The sequence below is a fragment of the Oreochromis aureus genome, linkage group 15 (genome assembly GCF_013358895.1).
Source record: "Oreochromis aureus strain Israel breed Guangdong linkage group 15, ZZ_aureus, whole genome shotgun sequence".
Lineage (NCBI taxonomy): Eukaryota > Metazoa > Chordata > Actinopteri > Cichliformes > Cichlidae > Oreochromis > Oreochromis aureus.
This window is the reverse complement of record NC_052956.1, coordinates 12,662,477-12,688,033: the sequence shown is the minus strand read 5'-3', so window position 1 is coordinate 12,688,033 and position 25,557 is coordinate 12,662,477. Positions and strand designations below refer to the sequence as shown.

At 39.9% G+C, this 25,557-nt stretch overlaps 1 protein-coding gene across 5 annotated transcripts in view; it reads right to left on the bottom strand.

Moving 5' to 3' along the window:
- fndc1 (fibronectin type III domain containing 1) overlaps positions 1 to 24,586 on the bottom strand; it is a 49,546-nt gene extending 24,960 nt beyond the window's left edge. Inside the window, exons 1-12 of one of the 5 annotated variants that reach the window (XM_039599019.1) lie at positions 24,286 to 24,586; positions 18,144 to 18,338; positions 16,808 to 16,876; positions 10,807 to 11,058; positions 9,383 to 9,481; positions 9,080 to 9,197; positions 8,762 to 8,949; positions 8,060 to 8,167; positions 7,555 to 7,743; positions 4,112 to 6,787; positions 3,884 to 3,999; positions 546 to 657 (exon numbers count right to left, since the gene is read on the bottom strand). In XM_039599019.1, coding sequence (XP_039454953.1) covers positions 546 to 657; positions 3,884 to 3,999; positions 4,112 to 6,787; positions 7,555 to 7,743; positions 8,060 to 8,167; positions 8,762 to 8,949; positions 9,080 to 9,197; positions 9,383 to 9,481; positions 10,807 to 11,058; positions 16,808 to 16,876; positions 18,144 to 18,338; positions 24,286 to 24,358 — 4,195 coding nt within the window. In that variant the 5' untranslated portion in view covers positions 24,359 to 24,586. Of the gene's footprint in view, positions 1 to 545; positions 658 to 3,883; positions 4,000 to 4,111; positions 6,788 to 7,554; positions 7,744 to 8,059; positions 8,168 to 8,761; positions 8,950 to 9,079; positions 9,198 to 9,382; positions 9,482 to 10,806; positions 11,059 to 16,807; positions 16,877 to 18,143; positions 18,339 to 24,285 lie in introns of those variants that run through there. The other 4 variants (XM_039599018.1, XM_039599016.1, XM_039599017.1 and 1 more) reach the window with 4 other exon arrangements.
- Positions 24,587 to 25,557: the final 971 nt, after the last annotated feature.

Genomic DNA, 25,557 nt, shown 5'->3' with positions numbered 1-25,557 from the left:
CCCAATGTGTTTTTGAAAGTGTTTTTGACATACTTAGATGCCAAATAATTTATGATCCACTAAGTACTCTTCTTTATTTGGATACTCCTATAACCCTATACTCTATTGCTTATACTGTTGTCTCTTGTGGCTTTATTTTTAAAATTACAGAGAAAAACTCCAAAATACAAAATCAACTTTGGATGAACTTCAGACATTATGTCTGCTTCATTTGTCATGTGATACTGTATCAAGGGAACAGGCCTCACCTGGCCATGAAACTTCTTGTCAGTCAGTTGGGCTGATAAAATAGGGGACTGTGTATAAAACTGGCTATAATTCCTAAACAATTATTGCAAAATATTTATAAAGCCCAAAGGATTAAACCTGGAAGACTGTAATGCAATCACATCTTGATTGTTTGATTTAAAAATTCACTGTGGCAGTGTACAGAGGCAAACATACAAAAGCTGTGTCTGTATCTAGCCAATAATGGACTCACTAAACTTTTTAAATACATTATCCAAGCTGTAGATGTTAAGATAAAAATGGCTGAAGTGTTTCACCAAAAATAGTGCGTCCGTCCTCTCCGAGGACCACTCTTTTGGGTTTGCCCTGGGAGTCCTGGAGAACTCTTCCATCCCCATTCATAAGTATCCCCTGTTCCAAATCTACCACCTAAAGAGAGAAACATGTTTGTAAAGTTGATGGAGCCTCATGTGAGAACTACGCCTCATCCTGACTGTGATGCTTAGGAAAGTCATAGTCCTGTTCAAAACGGGTTCTCATAAACATAGACATACAGTAAACAGTTTAAGTGGGAACATCTGATTTGTGGAATTTTGAAGACTTTTTAAAGAAGTGAATAACTTTCCACATTTGTTACTTTGAAAGACAGCTCTTTGAACAATTAGCTCTGTTACTTTTTTTTTCTGAGAGTAAAACTAATATCAGCCAAAGTACAAAGTACAAAGGTGACAAATTCTAACCACAGGCGCAGCTTATGTTACATCTCATGAACATGATGTTCATCTCATCTCACTTCTGAACAACAAACATATCGTACTTTCATTGTTCAGTCCCAGAACATTTTGCGTAAATGGGTGGGTGAACTCCTCGAGTCTAACCACCACTCTGTTTCCAGTTTTTATTCTAAGTTAATATTTCAGTGGCCATAGCTTTATTTGTTTATTTTTAACAAAGATACAGTCGCAATCAAAAGAAAAATGGCAAAAAATCATATTTTGCATGGTTGGATCTTAATAAAGTTCCAAGTAGAGCTTCAAGATGCAAAAAGAAGAAATGGGAGTGAGACAAAACATTTTTTTAAGCATGCAATTTATTGAAAACAATAAACTAAAACTGAAACAGGCTGTTTTACAGCTGATCAAACATTTAGGACCACATGCCTTTAAAAGGCCAAATCTGTGCAAAAATGTGGATTCATTGTCATTTTCTGTCAGGTAGGGTCTCTCGGAGCACGTCATCACTGCTGAGGTGGGACGTCTTCAAAGGCCTTGTCTCCTTGAATGCCACAGAACTGATCATTTGGACTTTGCAAGGTCAAAGAAAGTTTTAACCGCTGATGAGAAAAAATGTAACCTTGATGGTCCTGTTGGTTTCCAACATTATTGGCATAACAAGCAGATCCCACCTGAGATGTTTTCTACACGCCACAGTGGAGGGGGTGCCATAACGGTCTGGGGTGCTTTTTCCTTCAGTGGAACAACAGAGCTTCAGGAGGTGCAGGGGCGTCAAACGGCTGCTGACTATGTCCAGATGTTGCAGAGCGCATTCCTCATGACTGAGGGCCCTCATCTGTGTGGTAACGACTGGGTTTTTCAACAGGACAACGCTGCAAGTACACAATGCCCGCAGGACAAGGGAATTCTTCCAGGAGAATAACATCACTCTTTTGGACCATCCTGCTTGTTCCCCTGATCTAAATCCAATTGAGAACCTTTAGGTATGGATAGCAAGGGAGGTTTCCAAAAAAGGACAACCGTTCCAGACAGTAGATGCCTTTCGTGCGTCCGTCTTTACCACTTGGAGAAATGTTCCCACTCACCTCATGGAAACGCTTGCATCAAGCATGCTGCAACAAATTTTTGAAGTGATCAACAATAACGGTGGAGCTACTCATTCCTGAGTTCATGTTTGGAACTTGGATTTCTGTTTTGGGGGGGTTACGTGTTTTTTTGGAGGTGTGGTCTTAAACTTTTGATCAGCTCTAAAACAGTTGGTTTAGTTTAATTTTATTGTTTTCAATAAATTGCACGCACAAAAAATGTTTCGTCTCACTCCCATTTCTTCTTGTTGCACGTCAAAGCTCTGCTTGGAACCTTGTTAAGATCAAACAATGCAAAATGTGATTTTTTGCCATTTTTCAAGTGATCTTAAACTTTTGATCGGGATTGTATGTAAGAGCTGTAACAACCTAATCCAATTCCCAAAATGAAAGCAAATAAGCACATGAATAAACTATAGGAAATTGTACATTAAAGCCCAATGGATAAAGGATTTTTAAGTTGAATGCCAACATATGGTGATTTAAAAAGCTGATATTCCGACATACCAGCTGTCATTGTTTTAGACACACAAAATATAAATAGATAACCCTAACGTTTGTTAGGGAACGTGTAGTTATTTATTCACTCTGCTCAAATCAGTTGGTTGTTTTATTTGTGGGCAGAGGCCACAGGGAAGTTGCAGATTGGCCTCTGGTGGACAAACAAGTCAAGACTCATTACTAAGGCTATTGGTGACTAATAGATTAAATGTTTAAAAGTCGCTGCCCTTGCTAGTCAGCACCAGAAATACTAGTCGGTTGCATGTAATATTCTTATTTTATTAATTTTGGTAATGACAGTTACTGGCTGAAAGAATTTACAGCACTAACTGATGGCTGCACCCCACTCTCCCACTCCACAAACAGAAGTTATAAATGATTGAGATGTAGATCTCCTATATTTTGATGTAAAAAATAAATATAACCAACCAATGTGCAACCACAGTCTGGACCAGGATGTGAATGCTACCACTTAAGAAACCAGGGCTTCTGCTGCAAGCAGCGCTAACATTAGTCATACTAATTTGACACTGTGTGCATGTGCTACCCAATATAAAGTGGTGAACATTTCAACAGTACTTATTGTATAACATTATTTGATTAGCAAGGAACGTAATAATTGTCTATTTAAAGTATTCTCAGTTTCAAATGTTATCTGAGGATTTTGTGTCTTTTAGACTAGTTGACTAGTCTTATTTTTTCCCTCCTTCAAATGGCTATCAAATTAGCCGCTAAGAACATCCCTACTTAAAACCTTCATAGTTGAAAGGTGTTTCTTCTTAACTCTTTACCTTTTACATTTTTATTTGTTGACTGTTATAAATTAAGCTTATGTGTGAGTTTAATAAGGAGGATTTGTATTCACTCAGTTGTCTGGTTTCCTCAAGCGTTTGGCTGCTATTCTATTCATTACATGCTGACTTCATTGCTGTAGTCCAATCATCTTTCATCCTGCCTCCTTCAAACTAATCAGCCTCCATTCTTAATTCCACGATCATCTTTCATTCTACCTTGCAGACTCATTTGTGCAACCCATCTTCTCCCCATCTCCACCTCACACAAGTCACTTCATGCAAGCCTTTATCTCGTCTTCATCACTACCACAAGCATCTAGACTCCAGAGGGTCCTGTCCTAATTCTTATTGCTGGGATTTTATTCGGAGTCTAATCACCAAATAGCACAAGTGAATTCTGTATATCAATAACTTATGTTCAGTTCCTTCTGATGATCTCTCCTGGGCTCTATACTGCAACAATAAGTATCGTATTGGACATACTTCAGCTCAAAGAGTCAGGAACAGGTAAAACTAAGGTTAGTGTATTAAATATAGTTACCCATTTTGTTCCATCTGGTCCAGTGATAAACCTTTGACCAGTGGCCTTGCTGGTTCCATGGGAGGAAGAGGACTCTTTATCATCTGTTGCTGTCAGATTGGGTCGTCCGTTTTTACCTGACAGGTACAGAACATAAGCAGAGGCATCATGTTATAAAATTATTTAAAAAAATTTGAGTGAAACTGACGTCAGAAACTTCACATAATTGCATATATGAATTAACGTTACCATTCCCATTGCCAGGTTTGATTCCTCTGCCATTATTTTGTTTCCCTCTGATGGAATAGCGAGGCCTACTCCCATTGTTCCTAAAGCTATCTCGAGATGAAGATGAGGATGATGAGGCTAATGTAGAGTGGGAGTTGCCTCCAATCAATTCCCCTGTTCTTGTCACCGTAGTGCCACTGCTAATGTCACTATCTGAGGTCCTTACTTGTTGGGGTAAATTTGAGGAAGAAGCTGAATCAGATGATGATGAGGTAGAGTCAGATGTTGAAGAGCCCAGCCTAGAGTTTTGTGCTGGTTGTACTCTTAGGGGAAGCCTAGACCCACCAAACTGCCTGTTTGGTAAGAGAGGAGAGCGTACCCTCCCATTCACCCCTACACCAGGTCGACGATTAGTTAGAGGGACTCCAGAGGAAGTGCCAGGTCTGGTCCTGGATGAACTTTCTCCTGTATCCACACTTGCATTGTCTTCTGCATTTTTGTCAGACTCTGCTGGCTTCTCTTGAGCTTCTATAGGATCTGCAACTTTATAATTTTCCCCACTCTTCTCACTGAGATAATCCTCATTGCTACTTTTGTCATTTGTAAGTTCTCTGTGGCTTGGCTCACTGGAGTCTCTGTGCCCACTTAAGGAGTGATGATGATCAGGACTTGAAGAGATGGATGGTGAAGAGGAAGATGATGAAGATGAGGTAGTTGGGTTTCTAGTGCCGCCAGAGCCTACATTTTGATTGATCAGTGACGGCTTAACCGAACTTGCTCCGAAACCATTCTTTAGTGAGTCACGAGTAGAAGAAGTACTTGGATCTTCACTGGTTTCCTGTAGTGAGGGCACTCCAGCAGCACCTGTAGCCCCTGAGACCCTGGTAGTTGTCCCCCTCAAAACTGGTCTGCCAGCCCCAACAGAAGATGACATCCTGGGCAAAGGAACTCTACTATCCTGTCTTGGAGATGTTATCCTTGTAGTTGAAATGACTTTGCCTGGGTAACGACTAGCTAGCCAAGGGTATCTTTCAGCAAATGAAGGCCTGACTCTGGTACCTGCGGAAACTGGGCGTTTTTCTTTAGCTCCTTCATCTTTTTCCTTGTCCTTCTTCATTGGCTTCTCTGTTGGTTGTGTTATAGTAGTTAAAGCAGAGTCCTCAACTTTAGTTAATTCTCTTTCTGTGTTTTTGTAGTTAGTGTCATCATTTCCTTCCACATTTGATGTGTCTCGCTCAGATGACGTGTGAGAACTCTGTGAGTTGTGTGTGTCATGTGATCTTGCAGAGCTGTGAGATCCTCTTTGTGAAGTTCTTTGAGATAATCCTGATGTATTTGCAGTGGATGTATTTGCATTTCTTTGTGAAGTGGATGGATTTGTCACTTGCAAAGATGTCGAGCCATGAGACCTAGATTCTAAAGTAGAACGTGACTTGTCAGAATTATAGGAATCCAAGACATCTTCACCATTGGAAGTCCTTCCTGATTTTGACTTTGATATTGATGGATTGAGAGTGCTTGACTTTTCGTGGTTTTGAGTGTTTTCCGGTAAAGTGGCCTGTGATGTTGCTGAACTATGTATGTTTGAAGTTACTTGACTCTGAGTTCTTCTTGGAGAACTCGACTGTGAGATGACAGCAGGTTTGTAACCATTCAACATTCGGGTAGAATTCCCTCTTAACAAGCTCCCAGGGTATCTTCGGCCTAAACCATATCTAGAACCAAAACCAGTGCCACTGGCACGTCCTGCTGAAGTGGAACCTCTACCTACAGGTGTAACGTGTGTCTGCTGTGAACTGTTCCGTTTTGCAAGTGATGTGGAGGGTTTTGCATGTGTTATGCTGGACTTTTCAAGGATGTTTTTCGACTCTGGATATGTTAGAGCTATATAGTCCTTTCTGCTTGCTGCAGTTTCTTGAGTAAGTGAGGGAGAGGACAGTGAGGTCATGGAAGGGGATGATGAGGAAGATGAGGAGGAATCCAAAGAGGTAGAAGAAGAAGTGGAGGTGGGGGAATTAGAAGAAGAAGAAGAAGATGACGAAGCAGAAGAGGATGATGATGATGATGATGAAGCAGAAGAAGAAGAAGATGATGATGATGCGGAAGACGAGGATGAAGATGAACCAGCGGATGCATCCTTGGATCCTGCTTTTTGATGGACCCTAATCTTAAATGGCCTTCTTCTTGGTGGATTAAGTCGATTAAATGCAGGTTTAGTTGGAGAAGGTGTTAAAACTTTGAGGGAGGGGGTTTTAGTAGTCAGAGGCTCTTCATCATATTCATCTTCATCCTCAGTTTCAGGGGAAACATCATTATCAGTTTCTTTAGGCTCTGGTACAAATTCCATTGTTGTAGTCTCTTCTACTGGAGGTGGTGTTGTGGGTACTTTGTTTTCCTCTTCCTCTTCCTCTTCCTCTTCCTCATCATTCTTAACCCTTCTTCTGTTAGAGCCTCTGTTTCCTGCTTTCCTGATTGACCCCCTGACAGAAGAGAAGATGCTGTGATAGGAGCGTGTCTGAGAGAGTGGACGAAAACGCCTGCTGACAGGTGCAGCAGGGAGTGGCTGCTTTTGTATGGTTGGTATTTCTGGCGCTTCTGTTGACTGGATGTCATCATGGTCGGTATCTTGTTTGGAAGGCGTGTGGCCAGTCCTGCGGCTGTCCTTGCTTTTTGAAAATGCTGAGGTGGCACTGCTGCCTGCCAGGAGACAAAAAATAACAACGACAATGAAAATTTAGAATGTGCAAGTCTCAAGCTCAAATGCACACATATGCCTAATAGCTCAATCACAACAGGTGAAAAAAAGGACAGCAACGTCCGTGCAACAAGGAAAAATTGATGGTTGCCTGGCAATAGCGGTACATCTTTTTTGCTTTCAGCAAAAGATTGCATGAAGTTGCAAGATACCCAGAGGTCAAGCATTTTCAACTGCCTAGTGGAAGGCAACCTGTCACCCAAAAAGCACAATCTGACTTGGACCAGTTGGAAGACAGATTGGCAAATGTTTGGAAATAACTGCTGAAAACTGGTTGCATTCTGGTTATATCCCTATAACAAAAGCCTGGTTATCAAGTGCCTACATCATTTTAAACTAAATCAGTTAAATTGCTGTCCTGCAGCAACTATATTACTATTTGTGGAAATTTTTTTTGTATTTATGTTTTAAATCTATGAGGTTCTGGCTGGACTATGGCCATAAGTAGTTGTGAATTTCTGTGTATTCAGACAGCAACAGATTTGCAACAGATGGCAAAAGATTTGCAGTTTTCTACAATTTAACAAAGTTATTTTGAAAAGATCGCCTGTAGTTGCCAATTTGCACCCATTCAGACAAGGTTGTTTTGAAGACAGCAACTGACTGTAAGTGGTCACAGACCTGGTCCCCATCTTTGAAGCAACAACTCCAAAGTTGCTGACTGTTTTCCCCAGTGTGACTATATAATTACATTATCAAATATGCTTACTTCCTGGCATGGCGACACTAAAGGTCTTGCTCTGTGGTCCTTGTCCTTTCCTATTGGTGGCCTTAATGGTGAAAATGTAACGGTCTCCAGGTGTGAGGCCATCTATGGTGGCTGTCGTGGTGCTTCCATAGTACTTCACGCTTTTTGTTTCAAAAGGCTTCATTGCAGGGACATAAGTCAAGATGTACTCTGTTTGGAAAGAGGTTTGGAGAGGTAGTGAGATCATTCAAGAGAAAATACTGATGCTATTTCAACATGTCTGGAAAGCATTAGCTGGCTTTCTTTATTCGTTCTAACAGTAAACTCACAGCTTAGCCCTGTAACATCAGCATGTTGCACTGTTTTGTAGGACACATCCAGATACAACGCGCCTATTGTCACTGGGTGAAAGATCCGTGGCCAATATAGAACACCAACGTAGGTGGAGTAGTCATGGCACAAAAATGAATAATTGCTATGTTTTGCCATCATAATGATAACAATAGTTTAATTATTTTGGTCTGACCTCTTATCCTCCCGTTGGGCTCTTCAGGTGGATCCCATGTTGCTACAACAGCAGTCCCTTTTCCTCTTAATGGCTTGACCTCAAAGTTCTCAGGTGGCCCAGATGGTGCTTGCGAAAGTGAAGAGTAAAAGTGAATGGAAAGACAGGATGGAAAACAAGTAGCAAAAAAGAAACCATAGGCAACAGAAAGTATAAAGGGTGAGGAAATTGCTGCTTAAAGCATGTAAAAACAGTAAGGATATTTGTGCCAGAAGGCTACAACTGAGGAAAATATTGCTGCCATACACTGTCAGATCGTGCCCCCTGAGATTGTATATGAAGGAGACCTAAACTGTGAGCCAGGCAGTAAATGTTGACATTCCAGTGAACTGCAGCTCAGGAGCTGAAACGTGGTTTAAAAGCTTCAATAATGGGAGCGCAGCAGCCAAACCTAGGCTCATATATCAAAAAGGAATAATAGGCAGTGAATGTGAAGAAATGTGGTATGAGGAAATAAGCTTTAAAGGGTTGTGCAAGAATGAATTGCCTTTTGTAATTTTTTTTTGAAAAAATCATTTCTGTTTTCATTTTATTAAAAAAAAAAGTGAGTGGTTTTGGCTCTTTGTAACCCTTCATTTCTTTCACACAGTTACAGACTCTTACTGCATCAGACACTATGAGATATCATGTAAGTAATTCTCAGCAAAAAGAGTCAACACATACCTGACTCTGGAGTCCTCTGAAAGACGGAGACGCTCCACTTGCTGTGATTTTCTTCCTGAGAGATTCTGACAGAGAACTCATACATGCTGTCAGCAGACAGGGTGTCTATCAAAATTCTCCTTTGCGTGCTCTCCTTGTACTCCCAGCGTGCTGACTCACCCTTCTCCCTGTACCTAACTGTGTATGATCTGAGTTAAGAATAAAAAGAAAATGTCTCATTCCTTTGAGAAAGATTAGACTTCAGTTTTATTTTTTCTCTATTTGTCATCATTTCCCCCCCCCCCCCCCCTTGTTAACTGACACTTTAACAGGGCCCACCTGGATGCCCCGGGGGCAACTTTCTCCATCTCGACAGCAGGGTCAACCCACGAAATGAGAACTGATTTAGGAGACATGACCCTGACACTGATGTCCTGGGCCTCATGTTCAGGTGGTGCTAGACAACACACAAAGACAAAAAAACCCAAATGTCTGGATCCAAACGAATATTAAAGTCACTGGATATACGTCATCCTCTGACTTCTAAACTTTGGCAAGGTAGTTTTGCAGAATTTTTGCAGATTTTCTATATCTACTATGAAAAAAGACATACAGAATGATTCTCAATAAACCTGCAGGTACCTGGTGTGGTTGTTTTGGTTGTGACTGCTCTGTTGGCAGGTTCGCTCTGACCTTGGGCCTTCTGTGCCTGCAGTGACACCACATGAACGGACTCAGACGCTATGAATAAAAAAGGGATACCAGGCACGGCCAGGGTTTACACTCTGGAAACTAAAGATAGTACAAAAAATGTATCCTCTTAGCTAAATTATTTTCAATAGGAAACAAACAAATAAATAAGAAATTAGGACAAATCCAAATGCCTTCTAGATGCTGCTAACCTTTTTATTGCTGGTTTATTTCAGTAATCATTGCCACAGGAAGTTATTGTGTGCCACCTACAGTCGTAGTCAAAGATACATACATTCAGTAATCATGTGCATGAATTTCATAGCAATTTAGGGCTTTTAATCATTTATTTGAACTGTTCTTTTTCCAGGCAGGAATGACTCTAAAGCAGCTATTACATACTTTAAAAACAAGCAGTAAGTGCACAACTTTAATTGTATTTTGGATTTTCTCGAATCCCCACAGGATTAAAAGTTTATGTACAGGCTCCAATATGTAGATTTCCACAAGTTGGGAAGGTCTCTTGGAACCATTTCTAAATAACTGCAAACACCTAGATCATCAGTTTCCATCACCATGGACTGACCTAGGCTTCATAACCAAGAAAGAAACCCGTTCTCCAAAACTGACACCTTCAGGCTCGAATAAAATTTACAGCTGCCCACACGTATAAGCCAAAATGCATCCTGCAGAAAGGTTTTATGGTCACACTAGCTATTTGGTCACAGTGACAACAGCTCTTAAACCTAAAAACACTGTACAAAATGTCAAGCATGGTGGTGGTAGTATCATAGTCTGCAGCTGTTTTGCTGCCAGTGGTACTGGTGCACTACACAAAGTGAATGAAATAATGAGGAAAATTTGTGAATTATGCGCTGTGCTATGAAACCAACCAATTTAATTAAACTCTATCAACTCTCCAAACAGGCGTGATCAAATCTCCAGCCAGAATAATGCCACAAGCTTGTTGATGGCTACCAAAAATGTCTGGTCAAGGTGCAACTTGCTAAGCGGCATTTAACCAAATATTAGTTGTATGTATGTATGTATTTGAGCCTGAATCTGTAATTTTGGCACAGTGTGGCTTAGAGAAAATCCAAAATAAAATCAAGTTTCTCTACCCAATGCTTGTTTTTTTAAGAGGTCTGGTTTACAATCATTCTACCCTTGGAAAAAGAAAAGTTCAAGGAAATTAAAAGTCCAAAATGACCATGACATTCATGCGTATGTAAACGTTTGACCACAACCATACCCTCCAATACTATAAGGACATGTTCACATTTCTTACTCAGCTTCGTATTTGACTAAAACCTAAAGCTTTGTTCATTTCATCATTTCATTCAGTGATCAGTAGTATAAAATATTGGCCCTCTTACTTAGTTTGCGTGCGAGTCGGTTTCTCTGATCAGACTGAGGCTTGGCGTAGTGTTGGCGTCTCCTTTCCAGCAGAGGAACTCCTGCCAAAACTCTCTCGGGCTGCCTGGGACCAGAGGAAGACTGAGGTGCCCTCCTGTGTGTTCTGACATTAGGCACACCTGACAGCTGAGCCTTCCTGTCCATCCTGGTTGCCCGTTTTACGGAGGAGTGATTTCGGGGCACCACTGTTTGTGAAGATCTTACTGGACCTGCTGATGGATATAATAAATGGAAAATTCAGACTGCACTGTTCATTTTAACTTTAAAATCCCAATGTACATAATCTGGTTTTTGTGCTCGGTTTGCCTTTGGGGCCTTTTTGAAACTCTATCTTCCATGGAAAATGTTTCCACATAACTTTTCCACTCAAGACACATCCGCTTATTGATAAACACATAATTACTTGTCACACTCATCCAACACCGCCTGTCAGCCTGGCCAGTTGTCACAGAAGGGAAATGCTGAAGAACTGCATCATGTACCCTGTCATCTGCTATAACTTCTGGTGCTCTGCTTCCCGCTTCAATCCAAAGCTAGTAGTCACACCATCTTGGACAACATCTCAGACACTGACTCAGACAGTCAGACAATCCCTCTCATCTGGCTGCAGTGCTTAGCGATAGCATTTCCAATACAAAAACAAAAAAACATCTGCCCCTCCCTCTTTTTTGTTCTTCCATTCTCTCCATCTGTTCCTCCCCTTTCTGTTTACCATAATCACTTTCAGATGGAAAGGGTCCACTCTGTTTCCCATCAGGACAGCTGCGTGCACAGCTGGGGGAGTACTGATAAGTCAGCTGATGTAAAAAGGTGAACATTATGCATTTCAAAGGTCTAATCAATACTTTAATGTAAGACTTTATTTTCTATTCAACATGTAGCCAAATGAGATTATAGGTGTCTACATGAGGCCACCATATCTAAAAGTGACTTAAAAAGAAGGAGTTTTGTGGTTAGGGGACAAAGAAGATGTGATGAGGAAACACACAATGTACAGAAGACCATGAAGAAAATACATGTGTTTGGTTTTTTCTGGTTCAACTTGGATCAACTTGGATCACTCTGTTTATTACTTAATGTCTGTATCTCCTGTCTGTACTGCCAGCACAGCTGAATGAACGTCTTTCCTTTGGATTCAGACAGTACTGGCTATTTGTTTAGTAATGCCTTAACCCCTTTCTGAATCCTTCTCTTGCTTTTCCTGTCAGCTTTGCAAGTTTTCACACATTTCCAGTAAGGGAACTGTGAAATCAGAGTAAGAATTTGTGTCATGTGTGATTCAAATCACAGATTTAATGTGGACAAATGTTGTGTTGGTCTTTCCCACTACACTGTTGCTGAACATAGAGTTTAACAAGGCTTTAAAAAGAACTGTAAAAAAGTAAAAGCATACAGAAATGTGAACGAGAGAGTTTTCATAGCAGTCTATACATCCTGTTAAAAATGAAGTACATCCCATGATTCAGCAGCTTGTAGAACCGCCTTTAGTGTCCAGAACTTGAAGTAATCATTTTCTGTATGATTTTATCAATCTGTCATATCATTGTGGAGGACTTTTTCTCTACCTTTTCTTTGTGTGCATTCATTTATGCACAGCTACCTTAAGGTCCTGATACAGCATTTCAATCAGATTGATATTTGGACTTTGGATGGGCCATTGCAGGAACTTGATTCTTTTCCTTTTTAGTTGTTCTGCTGTAGATTGGCTGCTTTGTTTGAGATTCTCCTGTTGCGTGACCTAATTTTACCCAAGCTTTAGCTGTCAGACAGATTTCCTCACATTGGAAGAATACTCTATACAGGGGAGTTCCTGGTCCATTCAGTGAATGTAAGGGGATCAAATCCTGTGGCTGCAAAACAAGCTCAAATCATCACCTCTACCCCTGTGATTTGACAGTTTGCATGAGGTGGTTGTACAGATATGCTTTAGACTTAATCTGGTGCTATGTATTGTGGTCAAACATCTCCACTTTGGTGTGGTTTGTTCAAAGTACATTGCTACAGAAGTCTTGTAGTTTCTTCAGATACAACGGCTTTCTCCTGGCAACCTTCCAAACAAGTCATACTTGTTCAGTGTTTTTGTAATTGTGGTGTCATGAATTTGAAAATTAAATATGCTAAATGAGGTCTGTAGAGTCTAAGATGTAGCTCTTGGGTTTTTTGCATTTTCTCTGACCTTGGGGTTAATTGGCTGGGATGTCCACTCCTGCAAAGACTGGCAGCTGTCTTGAATGATATCCACTTGTGAATAATCTTTCTCGCTGCTGAATGATGGATTTCAAATTGTCTGGAAATGGCCTTATAATCGACAGCCACAACTGGCTGTTTAATATCATGGGTGATGCCTGAACTCTCCAGACTATCAAGCTGCCAATATTTCTGTTTTTATTCTCTGCTTTCTGTGCTCACGCTTACAGTGCTCACACTTGCCAATGATCAATTAATCAAGTGCCTTCCATTTGCAACACATTGCTGCTGTCTACCTTATTATTGCAGTGAAAACAGTAAGGGTATGCATAGTTTTACAACACACAATTAGCTATTTTTAACAGGTCTATTGGTTTAAGTGCTAACAAAAATTGTGTTCTTCTACCTATACCTGCACTAATCCTATAAGCGTAAAATACCACAAAAATAATACTTTAAAGTGTCTCATTCATAGCTTTTGTATTTTTTGTAAACATTGTTCAACATATGGCAACTAGCCCTGACCCTTTGACAATTAATTTTCATCCCAGTCCTTTCCATTTGTTTCTTCTGATACCAAGTATAGCTTAAAACAGAAATATCCCCATTTGGTTTTAATCAGTCTTCCCTTTTTCTGTCTGGAAAACTGTCACAATACATAATTTGGCCCAGGTCACAATGCCACGAACCACTAAACCACTGACTTGACAGTGCTGGTAATGCCAGATCCCTTATGTCTTTTCCTGGAAGCTCAGTGGACCGAGGTGCTATGAGGCTTGCCTGCTGACAGACAGGCATATCATAGCAAAAACAGAGCGAGGCACACCTCAGTGTACAGACTGAGGTCCCCAAGAATGTCTCTGTTATGTCCTTGGACGTTCCTCAAAAACTAGCTGAACCGTCGTCTTTGACGTTTTGCAACCTTAAAAAAAGAAGTCTAAACGTTGCAAACAAATTGGTATGTTTGGGTCTCGTACTTACTCACTTTACCCACAGTTTAATTTATACAAACAATTCCCAGTCAATGGCAAACTTTTCCTTTCAGCAGAGCTAATCAGTTTAGCCTGTAGTGAAAATATACAGCGCTAATGCCAATGTTGTTGCCATAGTTTATGTATTAGCATACCAGACTGTTAAGCCAATGTGTACCTTAGATGACTTATAAATTAGATGAGCAAATTAGTGTCATCCCAAAAGACGCATATCAAATTGCAGTTGTAAGTTACCAGAAATTGCCTGGCAGCACTTTAACATTTGATAAGCGCCTGTGATTGATTAATAGTCATGTTCTAATCATGCTATTGTTGTTTGTTTTTATTACTGAACCTCAATAAATGTTAACATGATATTTTTTTTTACAATTGAACTATTTCATCAAACAAAGAGGAACATTCAGTTTGCACACATGCTATCTCATTTCAGTTACTTTTATATATAAAGTAAATTAGAAGCATTAAAAAAACTTCAGGATAGTATAAACCACCATTATATAACAATGTCAGTGTGCAGGAAGTGTGCTAGTTCTAGTACTATGCTTGGTAGACATTTATAAGATGACAAAGACAGCTTAGTTATCAAGTACAGGTAAATGGCATGGAACGGGTTATCAATGATCCTTAATAATTAGATTATTTTATCAAGCTAGCAATAATAAGCTCTCAGCAGATAGTAAATGAAGATTTATAACATTAGCTACTTCTCCTTTTGGCTCTTACTTTTCATTTGGCTTTGTTCTGCTTTTCCAGGCGTCTCCATTCACCAAAGTAAATCAACAAATATGATTATCCATGTTCCTGGAGCAGCTCTGCCTCAAACACATAAAACTGAAACTCCAGACTAGCACTGCGGTTACCACTGCTGCCTTGCAACAAGAAGGCCCTGGGTTCCCTTTCTGCTTCTCATCCTTTCAATAGGGAATTTTAAAGAGTTTTCTCCACGTTCCCTGCCACAATTAAGTGGTTTAGAGAGACTAAATTGTCCACTGGAACAGTATGATGCATGTCTACGTGTGATTAGACCAATGAGCATTTACATGACATAAGCTCAAATATCACATTGGGCTGCACACAAAAAAAGTACAGCACTATGCAAAAGTCCCGAGCCACCACTAATTTGTTTTTATACTTTGCAAGGAAAATGGAAAATAGTGACAGCATACAGAGATTCAGTGAAACATGCAAATATGTACATGTATGTATAATACATGTAAAAACATAGTTTGGACAGTTCCACCAAGCTTGAAAATTAATATTGGAAAGACCACAACATAGACTGAACTGCTCTTAGGAAAGCTTTCTTAGTAGTCTTCAGCCTCCAGACTTTTTCATGGACATTCAAAGGTCTTCTTTGGATGTTAGCTGATTTTTGTGCCTTTGTCAGTCAAGGTGAATCCATATTGCTGCAATAATGTTGAGGTCTGGGCTCTGGGGAGGCCAATCCATGACTGAATGTGTTCCACTGGTGTTTTTCTGTCTTTTACTGCATTTGCAGTGTGTTTGAGATCATTGTCAATCTGAAAAATGAAGCTCTTGCCAATTAGATGCTTTCCAGATAGTATTGTACGGTCAATCAATATCTGATCATACTTTTCTGCATTTTTCTGCAATTTTGACACGATTTCCAACACCACTGACTGAAATGCAGCTTCAAACCACAAAAGAAGCTCCACCATGTTTTACAGATGGCTGTAGACACTGTCTATTGTACCTCTTTCCTGACCTCCTCCATACGTACTGATGATAATTTAAACTACAAATTTCAATTGATCGCTCCATAAGATCTGTTGCTATCGACTTTTAGTCCAATTCTTGTGTAATTTGGCACACCCCAGCCTTTTCTCCCTGTTTCCCTTCCTTAACAATAGTTTTTTGACAGCCACCCTTCCACTGAGACTACGTCTGATGAGGCTTGGCATGCAGGAGGGCCAGATGTATCACTCAGGTCTTTTGCTAAGTTGCTCCTCAGTGTGAAAAGGGTTAGGTGCAAGATTTGAAAAACAAGTGAAGGAGCCAATGTCCAAACAAAGAACTCTGAATGATCTTCAAAACGTTGGAGAGCTAATACTCAAGACACTTAAAGAAAAGAAAAAGTCTGACTCCTTGGAAGGAAAATGCAAAGAAATAAGGGGTGGTTCAAGACTTTTGCACAGAACTATACAAATAAGTCCTAGAGGGCCATATGTTTGCATTGCTATCACTACTGCTTACATCATTTTGGACTGACCACACAGTGACATTAACAGCCTTTGAGAATGTTATTATTAATAGATTTCCTTGATAGATTACTCTCATAATTAATTACCAAAATTGTTTGCAGTTAGTTTTCATTCACCTGATAAATCAGTAAGGCCTGCTTGACAGGGCACTCATACCCGCAACTCAAAGTGTTCACTTTCTAAATAGTCTGCCAATACTGGCTTCCAGCAATGTGTCTGTTCCTGATTTCTTGTGATTTCACAGTCTACTGAAATCTCTGACAGGTAATTTTTTTAAAGAAATAACTGTGGCATATGTCATTAAAGGTAACACTCTCTAAAACAGATTTAAAATATGGTTCACCTACAAGAAAAACACATCTATCTAAATAGACAGAAATGTGGACGTCAGAGACAAATGAGTGTTTTCCTTTATTCATCCCGTGGGGAAGAACCAAGTAAGGGGATAAAGAAAAGGGTGATTATTGCCTGAAGAAAGACAATTCAAGACAATTCCTCGTTTCATGCTTTTAACCCATTGTCATGTAATGTTGGTAATGATGCCCTCTGATTAGGTTTACCTGCTGATAAATTGCTGACAGGTGCACCGCCCAACACAGCAAAGCCATCCAGGTTAACCCATTCAGGGTCTAGAAACAAAAACACAGGATATCTGGATATATTAACTAGTAAGGAAGCAGTTCATTCTGTAAATAAAAAGAAAAACAAACTGATTTTTTAAAATATTGTTTACATAGTCTATATCATATCATATCAGGTCAACGTTTTGTCTTTGTTGCTCCAGACACATTAATGATGTTGAAGCAAACAGCATGGGGTTATTTATGACAGCTGATGCTGCTCTCATGCTGCTGAGGGAACAACACATGATCTGCAAGGAATTTCTGGAAAGGCGAAGCTGAGACTGAGCTCGGCTGCCAGATTTTTGAGATTTACGGTGAACTGTGCTGGAGCTGGAGAGACCACAGCGGCCACCAGAAGTTGTACTGGGCAACGCACAGGAACACAAACACACAGGCATCTGTAGAAACTTTTTTTGAAAACACAGACAATGCATGACTTCATCAGTTGGCACCACCCAGTCCTTCACCACAACCACTACCAGACACACATAAGCTGCGCGCACACACATACACAGAGTAAGTGGCCACAACACAGGATTATAGGAGCAGGGCTGGGTTTGCTGCAGACTTTGATGAAGTATGGTGCCAAGGATGGAGGAAAATGAAATAATGACAAAAGCAGGCTGGACTCAGTCAGTAACCCAAAGTGTATGTATGTATGTATGTATATAGAAGCATAAAGACCTGACTTAAGTTTTACAATGTGGGATTAGAAATTACCAAAAGAAGCTATTAAAACCTAAAAATAAGCCCCTTCTCTAAAGCCTCAAACAACCACTGTCTACTGAGCTAGGATGATGATGGCCTGACACGCACATCACCCCTGGTGTGCTTTCCCTCTGGCAAACTTTTAGGACAGTGCATCCAATTATGAACTAATCCATATATAGACATTAATCATCATTAATCAAGTTAACATACGCATGCACTTTTACACACCTCACTGTCTTGAGTGTCTACTTTGCTTCTTGTTCCTTGTCTCATTCTTGGCATTTATTTTGAGAAAATGCAGAACTGTGAGATTTCAAAGCTCACTTCACGGTTTAAGGCAAACCTTATTTGTATGCTCTGTGTCCATTTATATCCTTCTGGATTACTTTTTTTTTTTTTTTTTTTTTTTTTTGTCTAGCAGCTCTACCAGCACTCACACTCCCATTAGTTCCAGTTCATTTACTGGCATAACTTCAACATGGTTATGGAATCGTGACCATCTGATTTTAACATCTCACATTCTCATCCTGCTCTTTTTGAACTTTTATTGACTCTTTCTTACCTACATCCTCCAACAAAGGAGCGCGACTGTCCTTGCTCGCTTTAGTGAATCGATGGGATCTCGTGGGTTTACTGGAGCTGATCATGAAGCGGTCCACAGGTCTTCCATCCAGATGGATAGACGGCTCCCAGCTTTCCCTAAGGCCCTTCTCCACAGATGTTGGTTTCACATTTTGTGGTCGTGGGGGTTTCTCTGCTGCAACACAAAAAACACATTAAGATACATTTCAGGGGCATACATTTTTTAAAAAGAGTTTTTATTTAGCATTTAGCATGCAAGAAATGTGGAAGTGCATTAAACACGAATTCGGCAAAAATAAATCTCCCTAAGAAAATAGTCCTCTCTATAACCTAATTTACAAACTCTGCAAACATTTTCCAAAGTACTTTATTGTCTTATTTAATACAATATTGTTTCTATTTTATGTATATTTAGCATCACATCTATAATCAAATACACAATAAAAACATGCTTCGCTGCAGACTTTAGAGCTTGAATTTAAGGAGCTTTATAAAAATTTTGCAATAACTGCATAAAAATACGCAACCCCCCTCCCCCCCATTTTTAAAAATAGCTGTACACATGACTAACAGCCAGTTTAATGGCCAAGCGAGATCTGTTCCCTTGTTATCTCAGGACAAATGAAGCAGACATCATATCTGAAGTTGAAAATACAAAGTGTTGAATTTGTATTTTATGGCTTTTCACTTTAAGTACAACTTCATAAGAACAATTTCATACCATCTAATTAAGTCAAAAACACTCGAGGAGGTAGGCATACCATCGTCAAAGTCTATAACCAAGAGACGCCTTCATGACTGGAAATACAGAGGGTTAACAACAAGGTGCAAACCACTGGTTACATTCGTGTGGTGTACAGACGGAAAAGATACAAAAGCTGGATAACTGGCTCTAATTCTACAGTGTCCTCCGTTTCTCGGTCAGATTCAGATTTCACTCAGATCATCAAATGCAACATCACCATGGGTACTTCATAAAATCTAAATTCTGATGACCAAAAAACAAAAACAAAATACAAAAACTTTATTGGGAGAAGTACAAAACTGACCATTTATTATATTTTCATATTTTCATTTCCATTATTTCGAGAAAATTTTTTTATCCACCCAATAAACGCAGATCTAATGGGCCTATTCCAACTCAGGTCTGCTGTCCACCAAGTTCTCAGGGAAATTTTAGCTCTAAAATTCACTGTGTACACTGTGTTATCTGTCTGCTGTTTGATCCAGAGCAGGTGGCATGCACTCAGTTTTTAGTGAAATCAGCTGTCTGTAGCTGCTGCTATAAACTTGAGAGCAGCAAGCACAAACCAAAACTATATCATAAAACACCACAAAGAGATTCTCCTTTCAAAGATGCACAGCTATTAATTCACTCTTTCTTAAAAAATATAGCAGATTTAAATCAAAGGATCCTAATAACATTGGAACATTTGCTAAATAGACGATATGCTAGAGTCATGATGTTCTTGGCTTTCCCCTGCAGAGGTTTACATGAGCACTTTTGGTTTAGTATCATCACAAATTCACCTCTCCCAGCTGGATCTTCACTTTTTAACATTTAGATATAATTGCTACTTAGGCCTTCTGAGCTCTGTTATCCAGATGGTCACAGCTGTTCATAGCCCTTTAGCATTGTTTCAGCTTAAGTAGGACTTTATCGTGTGCTGAAAGACCGTCTCGTATTTGTTTTTGCTGAGTTCAGTCATCACCACTGTAGCAGCAACTCCTGAGATAATGGCTTGAGATAATTTGGTGATCTAAGTAAAAAAAAAGAAAAAGAAAACACAGTCGACTCATTATTTCCTCATTAATTCAGTCTTACAGTGGACTAAGCTTCATCTGCTCTGCATGACAATCCCCACTGACACAGGCTGTGTGTTACATAGGATGGGATCCTTTCCTCTGTCCAGACATCGCTCCTTTATTTGGCCTCTCAGGAAATTTTTGATCCAAGGGCAAACCAGATTAAATCAAGACTTCTTCAGAGACAGCAGTTGCATAAATGATATCCAAGAATAAACACTTTGGGAAGAAGATAAGCAATAGTGGCTGTAACAATCCTAATCATACGGAGCGAGGCTTGCTTTCAGAGAGTTGCCATGGGAGACTGGGGCAGTAATATAATAGCATTGTCTGTGCTTTGTTTGTGAATGTGAAATGGAAAGATGGATAGAGTATGATTGAGTTAGACAGTGGAAAGTATTAACTATGTTAAGAATGAGGGCAGGGCCTGAGGTCATTATGTCACTGCCTTTTTCATTTTTATGCTTGTGTGTCTAGAAGAGCGTGTGTTAGATGGATACAGGACGCATGGTACGCATGCACCCTCGAAGAGTCACACACAGGCACGCACACACGTGTATGAGCATGTGTAGAAGCACATGGAGGTAAGCCCTGAGGTCAAATGACTGATGCAAAACTGTTCTATAAAATACTTTTGCTGGAGCACCTGCAGTCTGCTCTGCTTTTACAAGAACACCTATACCTTGCATCAAAATCACAGGCCGTGACCTCTCATTCACCCCATAAAAATGCGCTACTAATGTCTAATAAATGTCACTTTCCAAAAACTCCCATCAACAATAAGAATTGCTAGTGAATTGCCAGATGAAGGTGGCATGGACATATCTGCTTTGCTATAGGTTTTTAATCGTTTAGCACGAGTTTTGCACATGTGTGTTGTGGGTATATGAGTCTTTTATAGCACTAACAACAGTTAAAACTCAAGTTTGAGGTGAAGTCCAGTTGCTCAACTGTATTTTTTTTTTAAGTTGCTTAAAATAGTTTTGGAAGATGTGCTTGGACCACTCAAATAACACAAAAAAAGAAAGAAAAGAACATTTTGCACATATTTTTGGGTTTATTTGTCCATATCTTTTGCTTTTTTTTCTGAGGTTTCTGATACCACTTAAATAAACACCATTTTATAACCAGAAATTTTTCATTAGAAAAAAAGAGTTAACAACAGCGTGCCTTTTCAGAAACAATGTCCCATTAACGTTTGATAATCAACAGAGCATGCTTGAGCAGTTTTTACTGAAAGGCTTTTCTGTTCACAGTGGGTTCTGTGTTTTATACAGAATGAAAAACGTATTCTGAAAAGATGCCGTTGAATGTAAGTTTTAAATACTGAGAGAGGACCACAAACAAATTATCTAAACTGTACTTGGCTGTAGGCGAAAAATTACTGTAAATGGTGTAAAATTGTGGAGAAAACCACCCAATTGTTGGAGCTTGTGGTAAGCTGGAAGACGTGTCTTTTGCATGTGTGCTCTGTTTAAAAGAATACACGGACCGACAAAAATCTGCAGATTAAATAACAAGACTAAGAAACCTATTTTCGTGTTTATGTGTTCAGGGACCCGAGGGAGTTAAATAACACAATATTTTCTTGCTTCTCTTGTTTTTAGATGTTTCAACCGTTGGATAGAGCTCGTATCACAAGTGTTTCCACATGGTGTTTAGACACGTGTGTAATATCGGTTTTCTTATCCAAGTCACTGCCGGTTTTTCCCAGAAAGCCACAAGATTACTCTAAATATCGTTTTCTTTGATAGTTAGTCTTAAGAAAATAAGTGGAATTTGTGCATTTAAAAGAATTCAGATGCCTGTGTGAACATACATTCATCTATGTGGGAGGTGTGAAATCTTGCCCAGTGCTACATTACTCTTTTTACCAGTTCACCACTGCCTCACCTCTAACGACCAGTAAGATTTCTCCTGCAATTGACTCTGTAATAAAGCCAACACACCAGACTGAGACTGTGCCCAAAGTTTATCACTGCTTTCTGACTGCAGTCAGTCACACCAATCGCTGAACTGTCTGACTTTATGCAACCAGTTTATTGTGTTGACTTGAGCTTAATTTGCCACTGAATTGTGACTGAGGACAGATTTTATTTGAAGCGACAGCCTCAAGTGAGTAAGCGCTTAGCTTTAGGCAGGTTACACGCATCCATATAAAACGTTTATGGCACATGACATCTACAATCAGAAGCAGGCCAGAACATTTGGGATCTAACAGCATATTTAGCTTTTCTGTGCTGGTGCTCACATGTGACTTTCCTTTTATAAAAAACCTTTCCAAAGTTATTCTAAGCAATTATTCAAAGCAGTTAGTGATGAGGTCTGACGCCTCATAGTGTTAGTTTATTGTCTATCTTCTCACAGCAGATCTAATATGCTCAAATCAAGCTTTGACAGGGTGCTCATAGGCCAGGTGGTACTTGTTAAAGCAAGTGGAACGGTGCCCAGAGATGACATCATGACACGAGACATGCTGTTGCTGGCAGGTTTGATATGCAGCCGAGGTGCAGGTGAGCAGGGGCATAGGGTCAGGTGATTAAAGATTACGGAAAGCATTAGCAATATTAGAAATATGCAGGGGGAAAAAGCCTCTCAGCAAGTCTCTATTTTCCTGAAGTAAAAAAGTTGAAGTTATGAAACTCCTCATCCTAAAACTCTGCCATGTAGTCTCCCTTGAAGAATCCTGACATGTGAACTGGAGCAGCGTAATGAAATTCCAGTGACCTGCAAGGACATGATTCCTTCTCCTCACTCCCTGTCCCTCGTGCTCTCCACACAGTTCGTGTAAATTCCAGAAGTTGATAGGCAGATTTCGTTTTTCCTGCACTGCCCCTGCGTAGGTGTTCAGATATCCCCACGAGCATACTCATCCTCTTTTGTGAATAATTTCAGAGTGACGGGCTGATGATATGTGAGCGGAGAAAGTTAATGAGTAACACTCTCCTCTCTCTTAGCAACTGCTGTCAAGATGCCCGAGAGGAAGGCATTTAACTCGAAACTGGTCCAATCTGCTGCAGCAGTGAGCTGTAGCTGCAGTGGCTCCCAGGTGTAAATGTGTGGAAGTGAATTAATGTGACGCTCTGAAAAGACTTCCAAAACGATGGAAAAGAAAATGACTCAGAGAAAGGACCACAATAAATGGCAGCTGCCTATATTCAGTGAAAGCAGTGATCTCATACGCTAAGTGCTTACATTTGAGAGGGAGGCATATAGAAGCCTACAGATCAGCTGACAAAATAAGTGAACTGAATAAAATCGAGGAGGAAGGGGAGGGTGAAGGAAAGTCTGGCCTTTAAGCCCAAGCCAAAAAGATTACCTTTGTCCTCTGTGAAACTCCTTGGGCTTTATGGCACGTTTGATATTTTGAATGTTTTCACTGTCTGGAGGATGTTGAATACTTTCCCTGAAAATTGATTTTACAAACAGCACTTAAGAAACTTCAAAAACATATGTGCTGCTGTGGTTTGCACTCTCTGGGCTTGTCAAAAATTCGCTGCACATCTGATATATCACTATGCCTTTCTAGTAAAATCCTGCCAGCCTATGAATCAACAAAAAACCCGCATAGTCTCCTGGGTTCAAAATCTGCTTCACTTCACTGTCCAGCCATTCCCGACTATAGCTGATGGATGATGTGACATCTCAAATCAACTCCTTCACTTCTAGTCATTAATCAAAGTCGCTTTAAAGCCATTTATCTCCACATTCAGCTGAATTAGTTCCATATTTAATATGCCACCACTCACAGTATTTCATGATGTCGCCAGAAATTTGTCATCATCTCCTAACCATGCATCACAGTTACTTTCGGATGTGGCCACTAAGGAAAGGACTTGTTCCATAACTGCTCGGTCCTGCATCATAGTTTCCCCCCACAAAGTTTCATGGGTGAAAAATGCTGTCACTTCATATTTTCTCTAATAGCTCTCATTTAAACAAAATCGTTCACATCTGATAATGACTTAAACTGCACGCTTGAAATGAAGCGTCCCAGTGAGTTAAATATGATGCAATTAATCTAATTTGTTTTCTGCAAATGGAAACGTGGACACAGACGTGCACACATGCAAATACCTGCACATTCTAGGATTCCCCCCTTTTTTTTAAACTCGTTAATATGAACAGCTTCTTTTGAATGCATTTTAAATATCCAATCACAAGGCACGTGACCTCTTTGATAAGTTCAACTTTCTCTTCACGAGTGGACAAGAAAGCAACAGTACCTGGATAATCAGAGAAAACAAGTATCAAACTGCTTTACACGTAAGTGCTCTAATTGCACCTGCTTATGAAAGAGTAAATCAACGTTTTACCTGCCCAGCTGCATCCTGGCCCACAAAGCGTAAGAAATAGTACCACGAGCGTCCTGCCTGTGGCTAAAGCCATGGTGAGTGTGGCGAACTACTGCTGTGGTGCGACGCACCAGCTGGATGCAGAGGGCTGGGACACATCAGCCCTCTTCCCTCCCATCTGCCGATGGGAATGCTTCGCCGTGAACTGCCTCTCCTTTACATCGGTAAACCTGCACACAAATACATTATTAATGCCTTATTAGTCGTTTGTGATTTGAAACAAGTGTTTCGAGGCTGCTTTTCAAATCATAAAATGTTATGAAGAGGAAAACTAACTAACTAACTAACAACCCCCCCCCAAAAAAAAAACCATACAGACTGAGGCCAGAGTGCTGATTACAAATATGGAGACTTGGATTTTTTTTTTCTAAATTCCATGAAGTTAAGCTAATCATTAATTTCTAGATAAAATACTAATATGAAAGAGAGAAAATGAGAAAATGTCTCCCTCTGGAGGTAACCAGGATGATTGCATCCAAAGCTTTAAAGGCTGGAAGCAGGTATAGAGATGGAAAAAATGGGAGGACTTGAGAAGTACTAGATTATAACAGACCTACGGATCCGTCATTTATTAAAAAAATAAAAATAAAGCCAATATCTACCTTTTAAGCCTCTATGATATTCTCAAGTTCTCTATACGACTATCAATATTATTCTTCCAGCCCACCTGATCCACCCCAGGATTAAACCTTTCCATGACACCATCCGTGCACCAGGTGTGAGAGAACAGAATCGTGGGCCAAGTAAAATTCCAGCACATGATGATCTAATCCGTGGAGACAAAGTTCATAATTACATCAATTTTCCGAAGAATTAATTTAACCACTAGATGGAGCAGACTGTTGTTGTCAATAAAAGGAGGCATTGAGGAGAAAACTGGAACTAATTGTCGAATAGTGTATACACTGACCTAGTAATACTATGGCTTATATCCACTGTTGTTTTGGATATAATCTGAACCTTTTGCCTTTCAAAAAAAAAAAAAAAAAAAAAAAAAAAAAAAAAAAAGGTGTGATGTCATGTTGCAGTAAACTGATTTATATCTATTTTTCTCTATAACTGAACTATTAATATATATTGTTTATTTCTTTTCCCACCACACTGAAGTCAGGAAGATTTTCTACTCATTTTTTGAATGACAGAGCTTCTCTGATTTCTTAGAGATCTTCTGGGTTCTGCTGTCCTTTAAGACAGCGGTCCCCAACCTTTTTTGCGCCACGGACCGGTTTATGC